Below are 18668 nucleotides of genomic sequence, written 5' to 3' on the forward strand. Positions count from 1 at the left end.
ACTTCTGCTCTCAGCCAGACCCAGCAAGCTGTGCAGGAAGCCATCGCTGGGAACTGAGACGTGACCCAGGAGGCCACACCAGCTCCACCCATGTTGCAGCATACCTATCTCAGACACCCAAAGCCATACAGGAACAAGGTCCTGAACCATAACTGCGCATCTCTGCAACACCTTTACCATAAACTACACTGCTCCATTCAGTGTGGTTTTTGCACATTTTTGGTTTGGTGAGGTTTGGTGGTTTCCTCAACAACAAAGTCAAGTAGACCAAAGTCAACCCTGATCCCTCTATCCCCCATATCCCCCCCACCCCAAAGATTACCACAGCAGGTCCTCCTTTGCACACAGGCAGCTGCTGCCTGCCGCTCCAGGCTCTCTGCTGCACAGCCAATCAGTCCCACTTTCTACACACATCCCGTGCTTCAAGAGGGAAGCTCCAGGATTTGGGGCTGCAAACAGCAGAGATGGGTACAAGTCTCCCTCCTCTTACATAACGGGCTGCAGGAGGAATTGCTAAAAGCAGGAGCAAGCCCCACAAGCAGGCTGCAGGCAAGGGCAGTTGCTGGGCTGGGGAGGGGAAATGCGGTGCATGGTGTCCCTCATACAACAGGAAAAGTTTTGCTTCCCAAATTAAAAACAGTCCCTCTGCAGAGGACTCAGACCTCTGGACAGATACCTTTGGTTGGATCAGATCACAGTCATTATAACATCATATTTATCATGCAGATTTTGAGATACCACAGACTTTTCTTTATAGTTTCAGTAACTTCTGACAGACGTGTGAGCTGACACCTTGTCCTGAACTGAAGCTTTACCCAGCCTGCAGGTTGTGGTCATCATGACCATGGGTTCCCAGGAGTGCGTAGTACACAAGGACATGAAGGCTTTTATCCTCTACATTTTTCTGCTTTATTGCAGATTACCACAAATACCACACAAATCACCACTAGCAAGTATACCTATGGTTAATAAAGTGAATATATATATATATCAAGCTATTATTGCAAATTAATATCAATAATCAATAATACAGTATTGATCAATAGTGTAGCAACAATCAATTTTATAGCAACAATCAATATTACAGCAACAATTAGTAACAACTGTGCTTCAAGAAAGATGCAGTGCATACTGCTGGAATTGAGAGCTACCTTCATGGCCAAGCTCTGAATAGCAGCTCCTCAAAATCTCTTTGAAGCTTTATCTTCACAGTGGCAGAAAGTAACATTTTGCCTCATGCATACCCCCCAATGTAATTGGAAAGTGACATTTGCAGTGGCAATACCACTTCTTTGGTACTGGAAATGTATTATAGGTTCACGCCTCATTAAGAAATATTGTGTCAGAACTTCTCAGAAATGACCCAAAAATTGCAGCAGCAAAGTTTGAGATTGCCAGGGTAAAAGGCACAGGCACTGCGTTTCAAAATGTTTTATAAAGTGTACAGTATTGGCATTTACTGTCAACAGTGACACTATGTTCTTTGTAGCTTTATACATGGAAACTTTTGCTCTAGTTTTAAAACTTGGCTAATGCTCATTCAGGATGGGAAGTGTCAGCAGCTCACTCCATGCTGGGGATTGCTGGCACTCAAAAGTCTCGTGAAACACATAGGGGAGCAAGCCCCACATCTCTTCATTGCAGATCAGCCTTTCCCCAACCACTGTCCAGAATATAACATCTTCTGGCAGAGTCTTCTGCTGCTTCAGGGAGGCTTTTCAAAGCTGATGGCTTCTAGTTTGGTGCAGAGTGCAAGATGTTACAAAAGATGAAAACTCTCAAAGCCATGTACGTCTTCAAAGAAGAAGCCAGCACAGAGTGTGGTTTGGAGCAAATGTAGTTGTGAACATCAGGATTTTAGAAGCGATTGAGCAGCTCTGCAGGTGATGAAGACATGGGTCACTTGCACTAGGAGCTGGCTTGTCCCTTCTGATTCCTGGCAGAAAATGGCATCATTCACTACCACTGGCACTTAGAAATCTGTGCAGAAATGAATACAGCTCTAAACTCCTCCTGTCCTAGACAAGCTGGCCTTCTATCAGGAGGAAGGCTGTTATAGGATCTTGTCGTGGTTTAACCCTAGTAGGCAACTAAGCACCCCAAAGCCGCTTGCTCACTCCTTGGTGAGGAGGGTAAAAGCGAGAAAAATCGTGGGTTGAGACAAAGACAGTTTAATAGGTAAAGCAAAAGCCACAGCACAAGCAAAGCAAAACAAGGAATTCATTCACTACTTCCCATCAGCAGGCAGGTGTTCAGCCATCTCCAGGAAAGCAGGGCTCCATCACATGTAACAGTTACTCAGGAAGACAAATGCCATCACTCCAAATGTCCCCCCTCCCCTTCCTTCTTCTTCCCTCAGCTTTATATTGCTGAGCATGACACCATATGGTATGGAACATCCCTTTGGTCAGTTGGGGTCACCTGTCCCAGCTGTGTCCCCTCCCAACTTCTTGTGCACCCCCAGCCTGGTGGGGTGGAGTGAGAGGCAGAAAAGGCCTTGACTCTGTGTAAGTACTGCTCAACAACAATGAAGATATCTCTGTATTAGCAACATTATTTTTGGCACAAATCCAAAACATAGCCACATACTAGCTGCTATGAAGGAAACCAACCCTATCCCAGCCAAAACCAGCTCAGATGCTGACAAAAGGGGAGCCTGTTTTTGTTTTCTTACCCTATTATGTCTCTGGGCGAGCACAAATTGACAATGTCTGCTGCTCTCGGGGTGCTTTCAAGGACCAAAAGGGGTGCAGTGAGGCGTGCTCTGTTTGGTGTTCTCCTCTAGTTCTTTATTTTTAACCCTCTGGTCCTTGCCCTCACATTGCTTTTTTCCTTTTCTGCAACCAATTGTTTTCTCTCCATGTTCTTTTTTGTTTTTCTTGCTGCCACACTATTTTTGAGGCAGGAGGCAGCATTAATTTTTGTTAGAGATGGAAACACACCACCTCTATGGATGGAATTAAACAGTAGAGATAGTGACTAGGAAATTAAGAAGGACTGGACCCCCGCACTTTCTGCAGTTCAGTAGGTGGGATATGCCAAGCGCTACAGTGGCATGAGCACTCCTGCTCCTGGAGTGCTCATTTCCTGGTACCTACCATCCTCTCTGCACGAGCAGAAGCAGAAGCAGGAGAGCTACCGTCACCACCACAACCTCACTACAACCACAGGAACTGCTGGTGCTAGGGCCACAACCCATGCGTCGTTCCCCATCTGCACCTTCACAGTGATCTCCCCACAGCACCACCCAGTGGGAGTCATGGACCACAACACCACACTACCACCTTCGCCCACCTGTCACCTACACAGTGGAGAGATGCTGCCTCTTTCCATCATACCCCATGGCACATCCCACAAACACCAGCACTGAAAGAAGGAAGAACAAAGGAGAGTCCCCTCTACACTGCTCCATACTGCCCTGTGCCTTGCTCTTCTTGATCCTGTCCTCCTCCATGTTTTTTTCTTAGTTAAGAAAACAGGTAACAAAAAAGAGTATTATTCTATCCTTACAATGAAGAGATACTGTTTTGCATTAGGCAGTTGACTGGTAAATATTTCTCATTCCTCTCATAGACCTTAGAGCGCAGTATTTGTCTCAGCAATTTTTCTTCTGCAGAACATGAAGACACATGTGATGCAGTTGGCTCCACAGGCGGCAGAGGAGATGATAGAAAAAAGACTGGTTCTCCAGGCTCACTGGAGAACAGTTCTTCAGACTGCACTGTGTAGATGTTCCTAGGCATCTGTCGTAGTTCAGCCCTGATCAGGACCAGACTACGCAGTCTGTCTCTCGCTCCCCCCACCCTCCGAGAGAATAGGAGGAGATGATATAAGAAAAAACAGCTCAAGGTTTGAGATAAGGACGGGGAGAAATCCTTAAAGTTACCGTCACGGGCAAAACAGACTCGACTTGGGGAAAACTATTCATTTATTTCTAAAATTGGCAGGAGAATGAGACAGGGAACAAGATAACCTCCCCCCCCACCCCTCCCTCTTCCCAGGCTTAACATTATCTCTACTACCTTCCCCTCCCGAGCGGCACGGGGTGGGGAAAAGGGAATGGGGGTCACAGTCAGTTCATCACGCGTTGTTTTACGCCGCTGTATCATCGTCAGGGGAAGAACTCCTCGCATTCCTCCTCTGCTCCAGCGTGGGGTCCCTCCCACGGGCCACAGTCCTTCGTGAAACTGCTCCAGCGTGGGTCATCTCTTCCACGGGGTGCAGTCCCTCCAGAACAGCTGTCCCAGCAGGCCCTCCACGGGCCACAGCCTCCTTCAGGCATCCACCTGCTCTGGCATGGGGTCCTCCACGGGCTGCAGGTGGATCTCTGCCCCTCCGTGGACCTCCATGGGCTGCAGGGGGACAACCCGCTCCACCATGGTCTTCACCACGAGCTGCAGAGGAATCTTGGCCAGGAGCCATATTACTCCTCCCCCTCCTTCTTCACTGACCTTGGCGTCTGCAGCCATTCCTCACAACAGGCTGGCAGACGTCTCTCAGGATCCTTTTTACATCTTATTCACTTCTCATCTCCTCTCCACTTCTTGCAGCCAGGCCGGGCCGAGTTGGGCCCAGTCGGCTGCCCGGCGGGAGGCCAGAGGGTGAGGCCTGCAAGGCCCATGAGGCTCGCGCCTCCCCCTCTCTGCCCCCCACTCAGCTGCTTCACATCTTCTCCTCCCCTTTTTCCTGTTTTCCCCTTCTTAAATACGTTATCGCAGAGGTGTTATCACGGGACATTCTGCTACCAATTGGCTCGGCCTTGGCCAGCAGCGGGTCCGCCCTAGGCCCGGCCGAGTCCACTGAACAAAGGGGAGCGACTTCTAGCAGTTTCCTACAGAAGCTGCCACCTTAGGCCCCCCCTCACTAACAAAACCAGAACAGCATCTGAGTAGTGCCACATTTAAAGAAATCATCCATATTCCAGTATAGTTTGCTTTCCACTTCATTCTCTGAGGGTCTAATTTGGTAGGTGAGAAAGAGATGGAAGAACAGTTTGTTGTCATTTACTTATATTTCTTACTTGCTGTCTAACATAGTCTCTTGGATTGCTTTAGAATACTCAAAAAAATAAGGACAGGAATTTAATTAAAGACAGGAAATTAAAATTAGGTAAATGTTTAACTTCCCTAGACAAGAACTTTAAATATCATTAAACAGCATTTTTATATTAAGAGAGAAAAAATTAATCAAATGACTTGCAGACTGTGAGATTGCAGTCCTTCAATTAAAATCTACTTTTAGCAGCTTGTTCTACAGTTTCCTTTTCATTCAGACATCTGTTTGTTGACATTTATTTCATGACAGGAAGGATGACACACAAGACCGGGTCTTCTCCTTTTTTTCTCCGGCCCATAGATTTCCTATGTAGCCATGAAGACTGTAGCCTCCTACACATTGATTCTCACCCATAAAATGAGGATAACGATCATTTCTCTCTTTGGCCTTATGCAGATCTTTTCTATTTAGACTGCAAGATCTTCCTGGCAGAGATATCTGTTGCTCTAAGTATTTACCATACAGAATCTTGCCTAGGACCTCAGTGTGAAAGAAACAGATATTGTAGTTTTACAGCTATGCCTAGTTTCCAAACCACCAGCAGCATTTTTTCCCTACCTCATCAGCCACTCTTATTGAACACAAGTACTTTAAATGGAAGTAGGTCAAATAGTACTCATATATGCCACGCACAATGATTATTTTTCCCCATCTCGCTGTGATTTTGAATATGTATGTAATAAGGATTACTTTCAGTTCCGTAATATGCCTAATCCATTACCAGACCTAATTTTGTTGCTGAAATATTTAATATTAATACTAATTTAATATTCTCTGGGATGAAAGAAGAGAGCACTGACAGAGCAAAATTTTCAGGCTACCCTGGATTATTTAGGTGATCAAGGATTTCAACAGATAGTGAAGAAATGCAGATGCCTATACAAGACGTGAATTGACCTTATAACGACAAGTGACATTTTATGTAAAAAAACCCAAAGTTAATGCACTATTTATTGCACATGGAAAAAAATTCATATGGTTTTAAATGATAAATATATTAATACAAGAAAAGGACTTTGCTGCCAGACAGACATTTCAGTGACAATGCACTGCCAATGTAGATCTGCTGTCAAAACTGCAAGCAGGCTTATAGGACACATAAAAAATACGGTGAAGGATAGCACTGACAATATTACAATGTTCATATAAATTAATGCCATATTGGTTTCCTTTTTAGCACATGCTCATCATATCATGAGATGATCTGATCTCTCTGCAGACCCATTAGCCCGTGCAGTCTTTTACTGCACTTCTGTATACAACATCCTTCCCTTGCTTTGGTCCACCAAATGGGGACAGCACTTCTTGCTACAGTACCTTCCAGCACTACAGCAGGCAATGCTGGGAAGAAAAGCTGTTAAATTGATAGAGACTAGGAAAATAAACCCTTTTGAGCACACCAAATGTTATTCATGACTCTGATGGACAGTGCTCGGCTCCACTGGCTGCAGCTGTGAGACAACTGCACAGGATGACGAACAGGAAACCAAGTCGAGTAGCTCTGTCAATCCCTCGCCAGGATGACTCACCACTTCAAAAGTCGCAGGTGAACACTGCGTGCACTTCTTTCTTCTCTGCTTTGGTTAAGTATGGACCTATCAATAGAAGAAATGGAGGTCTCTGGCTGATGATGTAGCTGCATTTCAGTTCTGGCCTCTAAGAGCTTCCTGGTGCAGATGCACAGCCTGCAGACATTTTGGGGAGAAACTTCTGGTGCCTGCTACTCATACAGGGGACATGATGACACCAAATTCAATTGGCAAAATCTACGATTGGACTTTTTTGGAACCTTTTTTGATTTGTGGCTGTGAAGGCTTCAAACGGTGAGTGACTTTTCAAGGTGTTAAACATGATATTTGCTCTACGGTGAATCACATATTATCTATGAAGAAATTCTATATGTTCCTGGAAGATAACATTTACAGGAAGTACAGCTACTAAGCGTAATTGATGGCCAGACCATCAGGTTCTGCAGATAAAGTCAAATAAGCTTCTTTATATCATCTGAGGTTTCCACTCTAATCTCCCTGTCATGCTTATTTTTGTATTTTTCTGTTTTATTCAGCTTACTAGTGTTAATTGTTTTCATGTAATTATAATACTATGGTGGTTTCCTTTCCGTACTCCAACCCTCTCTACTTATTTCTATCCTCCCCCAGGTCATTTTCAGTGTTAAGACTGTCAGTTCTTGAAGATGGGTGCTACGTCTTCTACTACATAATAACAACACACAAGTGCTATAAAAAAAAGTAAATAACAATCCTAGTGAATACCAGCCTCACCAAAAATACAAACATAGCTGATAACATAGCTGGGTTCCTTTCTCTTGTGCCTCCTATTCCAAAACATTCAAAAATAATGTTTTGCAAGACTTCTGCAGCTGAATGACTGAGCTTTTTGGTTGTAAAAGATCTAGTTGTCTGACATATGCAGCATTCTCAATCCAGCACTTCATAAAATGCTTAGTACTTCTCAAATACTAACTTAATTTTGGCAGTAAATACAATCTGCTATTACCTCCGTTAAATGCTTTCTAAAGGAGACTAACTTTTTTAATGTTCAAAACCACTACGCACACATGATGTCCCATAAGCCGTTCAACACTATTTCTGCTACATTCATCCTTCATCTTTTTGTTTCATTTTATTGTCTAAAACTTGAATATTTCCCATATTATTTTTACTCATCTGATTAGTTTCATGTTACACAACAGAAATGACTGCAACTTAAAGGTAAGCAAATTGCATTTGTCTTTCCAGTCTAATGATTTCACATTGGGAATTGCAGGAACCTCTCAATATCATCCTGAAAATATATCACCTCAAAAAGTAATAGTACAGCACTAGAATAGTAAAAAAAAATATATAACTATTAAGAAAGAAATGTGTTTTTTGTTTAGCTGAATCAGGACTAATGAAAAATAAACCTCAGGAATAGTGAGCAAAAAGCAAATCTTTCAGTACCATCCTCCTACTTATTTACTGGCAGGATACCTATGGTATAGAGGCATACTGAGATCAGGAGGCTTTGAGAGACTACAATCAAAACATTACAAATAAGCCTTGCTTTTGCTGCATGAGAGGTACTTATCAATGGATCAGTGAAGAGTTACTGACTTTAAAAAATTTAAAAAGAAACACATTATTAATTCAGTTCCTCTTCTAATAAATGGATTGGCCCAGTTCAGTGGGACATTAAGAAACTAACACTTTTCTGATATATGTAGACTTTACGAGAGCTTCCAAAGCACCCCAAAATACCAGAAAGGTCTTGTTTGGGGTACAAATGCCTCAAGGTCTGACTAAAGGTTTTGAACTCACTAATAGTTCTTCCATTGACTGGGGAGGTCAATAGAGATGAATTGACAAAGTCAACCAAGAGCAGGGTAAACTAGTCCACCCCAGTCTGTGCAATCACAGCGAGATTGCTACTAGTGTGGGAGCTTTTTAGTGGCAGTGGAACTCAGGTGCCTCTGGAGTACATTGGTGTGACCCCAGCACAGAATTTTCCTGCATATATCCTCTACCTCTACATTCTGACATGCAGTGATTTCTCCTTGCATAACGTGAACGCAATTCTTCAGAAAAGTTAGAAGTAACATGTTAGTGAGTGATAAAAGGTAATCACACATTATTTGTGGTAACACTGAGCAGGTGGTGTCATCACAGAATCCAACTGTAACTTTTTGAGTCAATCCCATGAGACTCCTAGGATTGCAGTGGCCATTTTTTCCCCCAGAGGATACAATTTCTTCTGGAAAATGCCATGCTTTTACTTAGAATGTTTACATTGTCTCCCTAGATCATGGCAATATTTTAAAGTCATTTCCCAAAAATTCAGTTTGGAGGGTATTTTTGTATTTTGCCTTTTTCCTTTAAGAAATTCCTATCTTCTTTTTCAATCTTCATTTTACAAAACATGGGAACATTTCATGAAACCAAATACACAGATGAAAAAAAAAATAAATATACGGACCTTGCAGTTTCTTATGGGAGACATTTTTTTCCCTTCAAAAATAAACATTTCCCTTTTCCTAACAGCTGTCCTTAGCACCCCAACAGCCTCCAGGGATGTCTGTGGGAGTTACCTGTGCAGAGGAATTTGCAGACTTACCTTCGCAGAGGCCAATATGCCTCAAGCTGGTAAGACAAAAGAAAGGAGAGCCAGCAGCTGAGTGTGGGGCGGACAAGTGTCCCTTTTGCACTCAGTCTGTACACTGCATTCTGCTCAAGTATGAGGATGAACTCCTCTCCAAGATCAGTCTGAACACTCGGTGCAAATGCTCAACTAGTCCATTGGTAGCTCAGCAGCAGCCATCCCTCACTGAAGCATTAAGCTGAGGTGGCCAGAGCCTGGCAAATAACACGTCCTCAATCACAGCAGCAGGCTGCTCACTCTTCAGTCTGAAGGTGTCTTAGCCAAACTGATCAGGGAAAGTAGCGGTCGAGTGTCTCAGTTATAAGCATCTGGGGTTAATAACTATAGCAATTTTGGAGCATCAGAGGCTTCACAACCAAGTATGCTACAGGTTCTCAGGTTTTTTGGTCAGCCTGGAAAATGGCCTGCAACTGCCGAAAGTATCTTATGTATTAGTGGGTGAGTAAGTGTGAAAAGAGTACCCATGAATGCTCTGCGGTTATAAACCACAGTAAGTTATTTTTGACCGCGGTGACAGGTAGGACTGAATGGCAAGAGAGCGAACCACTTCTTCAGACTGAATAAATTCAACCTGTTCTTAGAATAGAGAGAATTCCACTACCTCTTTGTATGCAAAATCTGCTCTATGTGAAACAGGTATTGAACCTCCTTGCTGCCCTAATTCTACAACCCACTCTCATTCTCTGCCCCTCTGGACTCAGGTCTTGCAAAACCTCTTAAAGTGTCTACAACTTCTGCTTTCTGGACCCATCACCTCTTCCATCTCCTATTCTCCTTCTCCTAGGAATCTTCAGTTCCCTAACTTCCCTGAAGCCACTGTGCTTTAAGCCTTGTTTGCACATATGTTTTGGATTTTCTTCACCCTTTTGCCTTTCTGTTTCTTCTCAAGTGTCATCCTGGGCCTGTCCAGCTCTCCCAGTCCATTGCTTAAATAAGCATCTGCTGCAGATAAAGGCTAAAATCAACTGCAAGTCAATTTATATTTATAGGAGTATTAAGTTTATATGGCTCTTTATTACCTGAAATACAAACAAAGATAATTTTCAGCAACTGACTACTGCTCAAAATCCTTGACAATCAAAGGAATTGGAGACTGCAATGAAAGCATGAAGTGTAACCCTGCATTCTCGTGGTTTTCTGTTTAAGGTTTTCTCTTCAGGTACAGATGCCCGTTTTGGATAAACTGTCACTGAATTCCTCGTCAGCCTTGCACAGAGCCCACACACCGACTTGAAAAGAGAAGTTCCTCTGGATATTTGAACATGCAACACAGCCAAGATCTGTTGTAAGTAAAGCAGTTACTGTGCGCAACGGACAAGATGCAATGCTTGTACTGCCTGCCAACCCTCCCAGTACGCACGGCCCTATCTTACAAGCCATGCTACAACTTCTGCTACACCTTCATTCTTGCAGCTGGCAAGTCAGAATCATCAGGCTTTATGCTGGGTGAGGCAAATCACTGGCGGAGTTTTCCAAAGAGATCAAGTTTTAAGTAGTCAACAGCTAAATACAAAGGCACCAACAGCCTTCTGCCTTTAAGTTAGGTCTCTCCCAAGTCACGAAATTTGCCGACGTCAGAAAAATCCCAGCGAGACGTGGCGGGAGCCAAGTTCTTCTTCGACCATCTCCCAATTCCTTTTTCTATCGCACCGCGGTGGGCTTGGCACCGCGCCCACGCCCTGTGACGATGCACCCGGCGGGTCCGGACCCTCCCCACTGCCGGGGCCGGGGTCGGGAGAAGCGGATGGCGGCCGCCGGCCCCCGCGCGCCCCCACCCCCGCGGCCGGGCCCTCCGGCAGTTCCGGCCCCGTGATCGCCGCACCCGGCCGGGCAAGCCGCTCTGCACCCATGGGACGGCGAGGGGTCGACGGCGACGGCGGCGGCTCCCCGGAGCGGGGGACGGGGACCGGCAAAGGTGAAGGGGCAAAGGAAGAGGGGCAGAGGGTGGGAACACGTCGCGGGGGCTCCCGTGGCCACAGCCGGGCGGGGAGCTGGGAGACCTCGCCGGAAAGAGGGGCCGAGAGCGGGCGAGCCGTCGGGATGGGCGGGGGGGGGAGGGGTGGTCGCCACGCAGCCCCCCCAGCCGCGGGGCAGGGACAGCGGCTGCTCCGCCCGGTCTCAGAGCGGAGCTGTGGGGCTGGGCGCGGCGGTTGCTACCCTGCCGCGTCCTGGGAGCCGCGGGGCTGCTGGAAATCCCCCTGTCCGGAGCACACCACCGGCCAAGGAACGGCCCGGGAGGTGCCGAGCAGCCTGTGGAGTGCGGCGAAATCAGCCCCGCGCCAGAGCCCCGCGGGACCGGCGTTGTGCGTGGAGGCTGGATCATCCCAGGCGTGTGCTGAGGCGGTCCAGGGAGCTGGGAGGCAGCCCGGGCAGACCCCTGTGGTGGCAGCAGTGACCACCAGTGGGAAGGGACCCTCCCTTAGCAGCCTTGCAGGGGCACCTCGTCCCTTCCCGCTGCCTGCGCAGTGGGACGGGAGACGTGGGGGCGGCAGGTTGGTGGGTCCTCCCCGACCTCATACCCAGCTCACTGCTGGCTCCTGGAAGGGAGACGGGAAGAAAAGGAGACTCTGAAAAGCTGTCATAGAATTTTAGAATAGTTTGGGATCGAAGGGACCTTTAAAGGCCATCTAGTCCAGACCCCCTGCAAGGAGCAGGGACATTTCCAACTAGATCAGGTTTCTCAGAGCCTCATCCACCCACATTGAATGTTTTCAGGGATGGGGCATCCACCACCTTTCGGGGCAACCTGTTCCAATGTTCCACCACCCTCATTGTAAAAAATGGCCAGATAGTCCTCCGGAGCTGAAGTCTTGTCTCATTTCTCTTAACCATGCTGTGTTTAGGCATTGGGTCAACCTCAGACTTACTGTCAACGCTAATTTGTTCCATGCTTATTTCTTTCTTTTTCAACCAGTTTGGAACATTGGGAACTACCTCACTATTAGGTTAAGTTCTGAATGATGTAATTAAAATTCAGAGTAATTCACAGTTCTTGTTAGCTAAGTAGCTTTCTGATGGCAAGCTAAATGTCACACGCTTCCTAGTCTTCAGCTCTGCTCCCAGCCTGCTCTCCACAAAGAGCGACTTCTTTTGGAACAGCTTCATGGGTCCTGGGCTCTACTTCCCTTTCAGCTGTTTTTATTTTAAATTCCTCACATTTCTTTTTTCAGGTCTTTTCTCAAATATCTGGTTATGGCGAGGTGTCACTGGAGTCCTTACTGCTGCTGTCATTTTGATTTTGTGTATTCAGTTTGGTAAGTGTGTAAATCATTTAAGAAGAAAATATGATTATCCTTAAAAATCACCAGAGTTCTTCGTGGACAAAACCTCAAAAGATTTATTCAGAACTTACCTTATCTCAAGGTTAAATAGTTGTCTCGTGACATAGTGTTTAAAATTGTGTTTAAATATTGGACAAATGACTCCACTGGTTGCAGTAGCATTAAGGAGTGTTTTAGTGTACTTCTGGCATTCAAGTTTATAACCTTACTGTTGGTCTTAGTCCAAGTTCAAGGGAACAAATAAAAAGTGAAAGATTGTTCTTTGCAACCAATCTGTAGTCCTTCAAAAAATGACACTGTAATAAACAAAGGTATTATTTCAACTGCAAGGAAGCAACACTTGAAAAAGACTGTAGTTGTCAGAAATATTTAAGTTGTAGAAGAGTCCTCAGACGATATGTTCTTATCACCTTCTCAGCTACTTCTGCCAGCCTGATCATCACTGAAGATATTTCAGCAACCACAAGGGTTTACAATAATTATTTCTGCTGGGCAGAAGTGATAACATCATGGTTAGACTTAGGTGATTTTAGATGATGCAGTCAGAAAGCAAACTAAAAATCTCCAGAAACCTTTTCCAGTTGGAAGAAGTTAAGTAGATTGCTTTTTTGTCTTTTCACAGTAAACCGTTCTTCGGCCAAAGATTTTCCTGTCTGTCCTTCCCTGGAGCTCTGTCCATCAGGTTGGCTGTATTTCCAGAGGAAATGTTACTACCTCTCGGAGAGTGAAGCCAACTGGAATTCCAGTCAGAGCTTCTGCTCTTTGTACAATGCTTCCCTTCTGGTGATCGAAAATCATCAGGAACTGGTAAGGGAACCAGTGAGGGGATTCCAGTTTCACCCATCTCACTTCTAGGGAGCTGCATAATGAACCAACATGTTCCTAGAGCCTCTTAAGCTGAACAATTTGAAAGCTGATGTAAAGACCATAACAAGTCACAGCATGCAGAATGCTGCCTGTCTTCTCTCCCTGCAAACATCAATTTTAGCAGCTGGTGTTTTAGAAAATGCTTGAGGCTTATCTGAGTTAAATTAGATGCTGCTAACAGCCATAAATACTCACATTGAAGGCAACTATCAGGGTAAGCACTGTTATGTCTCGTTTATCTTTAATTAGACAACTATTCTCTCTTATTAAGATAGGTTAATGACAACTAAGTTGGTAGATATGTTAGTCTTGACCTTTGGAGTTAGGAGATAGTTATCCTAACCACAACTTGGAGCATCTTTTTCTGTTTTATGCTGCAATGTTAGGAAAGATTCCACATAGCACAAAGACTTAGGAGAATATATTCTTCTGAATCTGTTACAGACTTTGATAGTAGACCTTGATATTTTAAAACAGCCTCTCTCTAGGTCAGTCAGCCCTATCACAGAGACCAATGTAGTGGGCATAATGGTTGCAGATATCAATCCCATTGCACACGCTGTGGCAAGGATCTTCCTTTACTAATTTCTGAAATGTCTTCCACAAGTTCTTGCTAGCTGATAATAAAAAGTAAATATAATGAAGACATGTCAGCAATGGAGAAATGCGTTAGCTACCAAGGTGTTTGTGTTTTTTTTGGAAACTTTCTTGTGGAGAGACAGTAAAATAACACGTTTGCAGTTCCACAGCAGTTCTTAATATTCAGTAGTAGACTTGTGTTCTCATAGTTGTCATTTCTGTCTCTACAATATCTGATTTTTGCAAGGATCCTATCTTAAAATTAATCCATTTGATTTCTGATCAGGTTGTAAATTCTGTTTCAGTTATGTGGATTGCACAAGATCCAGATGCTGCAGTACTCTGTAGATGCAATCCTTAATATTGTTTCTTCTGGGAGAAAGGCAAGATCATTGTTTTGGTTTCTAGCCCTGGATCAAAGATTTTGTATTTTGATAACTGGCCTGAACATGCAAAACTTCTTTTTCTCATACAGTTTTATTCCTACAGAGTTTTATGGTGAAGATAACAAAGCAAGACCCGTGGATTGGACTCTATAAAAAAAATGAAGAGTTCTTTTGGGTAAATGGGAAAACATTAGACAATAAACTGTAAGTTGATGTTGAGGGGTTTTGCTGGTGATACTAAATTATAGGGTAGTAAAAGAGGATAACTAATGTAGATAGAGAAAGTGACTTGAAAGAAATAGCTGTAATGACGAGATTACTCTGGAAAGAGCATGGATTGCAAAAAGGTTTCACATAGCATTGTTAAAATGTGATGGATGAAAGTTAGGAGATAAATTTGTTCAGAAGCAACATGAGATGGGAGCTCATGGTAACAGACAGTATAGCAAAGTGAAAGTTAAACCAAGATACCAAAGCAAGGAGGGAAGAAATGGAAGTAACAATAACACAAAGTCCTCATTAAAGAATGTATTTTCCAAAACTGCAAACTTGCATATAACTTACATGAGATTTATAACAAAGATATTTAGGACACATATTTCTTATGGCATGTGCCTACAAAAAAAGAAGGGAAATGTGACCCTTTGTTCTGTCGCCAAACATGGCTCTATGTCCTGTCCCACCAGTGTCAGAACATTGGTTAGTTCCTCCCGCCAACCATTGTCCCATCTTCTTGGAGACTGCTGCTTCTCATGCTGGTGCAGCTGCTGCCAGAAGTTGGTAGAATTACCAGTGACAGTAATAAGCACTGAGATTTCACAAGTATGAAATTAACTTAAGAGTATTTCAATTTTCTACTTTTTAAGTTTGTGACATCACTAGTGATGCGTGACTATATTTAGTTCATCCCCAAGACTTGAGGGCTTGATCTGATAAAGACTTTATGCATTTAATGTGAGATACGAGTAACACGTAGGCCTCTCAAGTTGAAAATTGCAGTCCTTCCCACTCTTCCTTATCCCCTGCCTTTGATATAAACATCCACTGATGCTTTCATTTTCAGTGTTGAAGTTCTTTACGTTCTTAGACTTCTGCCTCTGTGCGTGCTTCAAACTGTGAACACTTTGAAGTCTAAGCTCAGTTGCTCTTAGAGTTAAGTTAATACTGGTGAGGATTTGTCCCTTGGCTTTTCCAGAGACTGTACTAGTTTGGTTGACCTATTCACAGAACACTGTAACACTTTGTTTGAAAACACAGTTGGTGAAGGAGACCCACTTGTCCCTACTTGTTACATAGGGACACCTATGGTGTGGAAACTGAGGTTCGCTTCCTGTTTTCCACCATCCCCTTAACCATAGCGCCATGTTCGGTTCTGAGGAAGAGGGAAATGAGAAAGACATTTGTTTCACAGCTTCTGCTGGAACATTTTAGCTGTGTAGAGGAATGTGGAAGTCAAAGGTGGAGTCAGTCTTGATAGCACAGCATCCTTGAGAAGGGCAAGCCTGAATTCCCGTCTCCGCTCTAACGGTTTATTTCATGTTAAGCGACCACCAGAGAAGATGCAGGAGCACTGCAAGCCCTAGATTTTGTATTCTGGGGGCCAGATCCCATTTTAAAAATACAATCTTTGTGATGTTCTCTTCAAAGCACAAGCTGTCGTCCTCCTGTGGTAAATCAGGCTTTGTACAAAGAAAACCTGTGATCCCCATAGTTCCCTTTGCTCTATTGCCTTATTTGATTCTGGGTGTCAAAGTAATAGTGTCTTTCATTCTCCTTTACAGGACTGAAGTAAAAGGCTCTGGAAACTGTGCCTATCTTGAGTCAAAAGGAGTCTCAGCTTCTGGATGTTATTTAACTAGGAAGTGGGTCTGTAGCTTGAGTACTAGCTTAGCATGATAAAGGTGGACAAAGCCACCACCCCTGACACAGAGCACTCTTATACAATGTCTACATAGCCTGTGTCTATAGTTTGGGACCTGGGAATGTGTCTCAGTTCCTGCCTGGATGTGAATGACTTTTCTGGTAGCCAGAATTCTCCACCCATGGAGGAAGCTTCTGGTTTTTTAACAAGGTCATTTAAATGGCTTGCTTCAGCATAATTTTTGCCCCATTTTTCTAGCTACTACTCAATCTGTAGTTTCTTTTATTTGTGTCATCCGTATTTCTTCCATTAACTCTTCTCTTGTGGGATCCTAAGCAGCTGCTCTTTCTTTTACTTTTTGGTGTGCAGTTGGAGGTAACGGTTCTGCTTTTCCCTCAGCCAAGCTGTGTGCAGGGATGGTTGTAAAGTGGGTCCTCCTGGAGGTCTGCCAGTGCCTCTCAGGTACAGGGGGATACGGAAATGAGCGATGTTGTTTTAGACAGGATCATTGTGGATTTCGCTCTCCCAGTTTGATGGAGTGCATCTTGTGCAACTCTGCATTGCATTCAATGTTTTGTTACTGTTACTTTACATTAATCATATTAAATTAGCTTGACAGTATTATCATTGGGATTTATGGAGCTGCACTGTACCTGCAGTTCTCCTTCCCACAGCACTTATCTTAGCAAAAGAAAGTCAGAACAGATAATTTAGTTACCTGAGGATCTGCACTGATGGGGATAAAGAGTTTGAACTGAAAAAAGTAATAGGCAAGCTGCAGGCATTAATGTTGTGAAGTTAGAGATAGTCCGCAGTGCAAACAGGCAAAATCATGAGTAGAGAACAGGAGAATTAACAGCAAAGTACATTTCTCCATAGTTTCCTCATATCCTGTGCCTATCGTAGCATGAGGCTTCCGAGCAAGTGGTAGTTTTCTGGATGGACAATCAGTGTTTTGTTCTCTCTGTGTGTATTATTTTCAGCAGCAACACCCAGTGCTGTTGAATTGCTGTTAGCCTGAACAGAATTAAGACACAGTTCTGCTGAACTGTGTCCACTCATGTCTAGCAGGTACTCTGAAGATTAAAAGTGACATTTGACTCAGAGAAGGCAAAGCAGCTTATGTTCCTGGAGGAACTGTTCCTATAGGGTTTCTAGAGAAGGGAGATGGGAAGTTCGCATGTATAGCAGAGAAAAATACTTCCCTGCTCAGAATAAAATCAGGAAAATTGGTTTTCGTGTGATCTGAGTGCTACAGAGAGGGTTTGAAGGAGCTAGTAGAGCCCGTTTTGGAGTAGCCACTAGAGCGCACTGTAGTTTCAGGGAAGGGAAGATGAGAGAATCATAGAATGGTTTGGGTTGGAAGGGGCCTTCAAAGGTCATGTAATCCAACCCCCCTGCAAGGAGCAGGGACATCCCCGACTAGATCAGGTTGCTCAGAGCCTCATCCAGCCTGGCCTTGAACGTTTCCAGGGATGGGCATCCACCACCTCTCTGGGCAACCTGTCCCAGTGTTCTATAACCCACATTGATAAGTGTGTCTTCTCATTTTTTAAGACTGTAAAATTGCACCATGTTTGACGGGTTCTTTAGAGTGATGTTCATTCATTGGGGGTTTTTGTCCTATTTGTAATTATTTTTGCCTTCACTGTGTTTTTATGCAAATTTAATTGCTGTCTAGTTTTTGTTCAGTATCTTGTTTGTGCCCTTATTATTTTCTGTGACAACAGGACTTTACTGTAACAGGACCATGCAGGATGGATATCGTTAACAACTTGTGACTTTAAGATGTTTATTTATATATGATCACTAATTTTGCTGAACTACACTTTTTTTTTAATTGCTTGTGTTCTTCATAGGCACAATAACAGGACTCTACAGTATGAGTAGCCTAATAATCTATGTGTTAATTTATACATAAGTAGTTGTGGGGGGTTATTCCACAATGTTTTTAAATTAACTAGCTCTGAAGGATATGGTATGTGCAATAGTCCTGAAAAGATACTCAATAAATATCTTTACAGAGCCTCTGAATTACAGTGGTTTGTGTGTCTTAATATTATGCCGTTAAAAATATTTTTGAACTCAGGCACCATTTGGGGAAAAAAAATCACCAAACTGATTGAATATGAAAAGATCTTTAATAATAATGTTGGAGTTCACATGAGATAAGGCAATTGACCCAAAAAAAGAATGCATCTCACTTTCTAACACATCTAACACATTTTCATGCTTCAAAATATGTCAGACTTTTAGCAAAAGTATTTAACTGAAATGCTGAGGTACTTGTCTGGAAATGCTGAAATATGCATAGTGAAACACACACAGGACCATAACTTTGGAGGGCAATGTGGAATTTTCCACAGTTCACTCTTGCATAATTTTCAAAGTATTTGCATTAGAGGCATACTAGAGATATATTTCACAAATTTAGTAGAAATTGAAAGGGACAAGGCGTGTCCATGTACCATGTTGTGTCTT

At 43.6% G+C, this 18668-nt stretch overlaps 1 protein-coding gene across 1 annotated transcript; it reads left to right on the plus strand.

Annotated features, from left to right (window-relative positions):
* Positions 1-10777: 10777 nt before the first annotated feature.
* LOC104475793 (C-type lectin domain family 2 member B-like) lies at positions 10778-18221 on the plus strand. Its single transcript, XM_086758542.1, has 5 exons — positions 10778-11128; positions 12384-12467; positions 13117-13301; positions 14430-14530; positions 16108-18221. The coding sequence occupies exons 1-5, from the start codon at positions 11062-11064 to the stop codon at positions 16220-16222; spliced, it is 552 nt and encodes a 183-aa protein (XP_086614668.1). The 5' UTR covers positions 10778-11061; the 3' UTR covers positions 16223-18221.
* Positions 18222-18668: the final 447 nt, after the last annotated feature.

Source organism: Chlamydotis macqueenii, chromosome 1 (assembly GCF_036417535.1).
Source record: "Chlamydotis macqueenii isolate bChlMac1 chromosome 1, bChlMac1.mat, whole genome shotgun sequence".
Classification (NCBI taxonomy): domain Eukaryota; kingdom Metazoa; phylum Chordata; class Aves; order Otidiformes; family Otididae; genus Chlamydotis; species Chlamydotis macqueenii.

What these genes read in the sequence shown, in the direction of transcription:
- LOC104475793 (XM_086758542.1), top strand. Translation starts at nt 11,062, where the DNA reads ATGGGACGGCGAGGGGTCGACGGCGACGGCGGCGGCTCCCCGGAGCGG. An exon ending in GATTTTGTGTATTCAGTTTG is followed by an intron (nt 12,468 to 13,116) that starts GTAAGTGTGTAA and finishes GTCTTTTCACAG; the next exon opens with TAAACCGTTCTTCGGCCAAA. An exon ending in AAAACATTAGACAATAAACT is followed by an intron (nt 14,531 to 16,107) that starts GTAAGTTGATGT and finishes TCTCCTTTACAG; the next exon opens with GACTGAAGTAAAAGGCTCTG.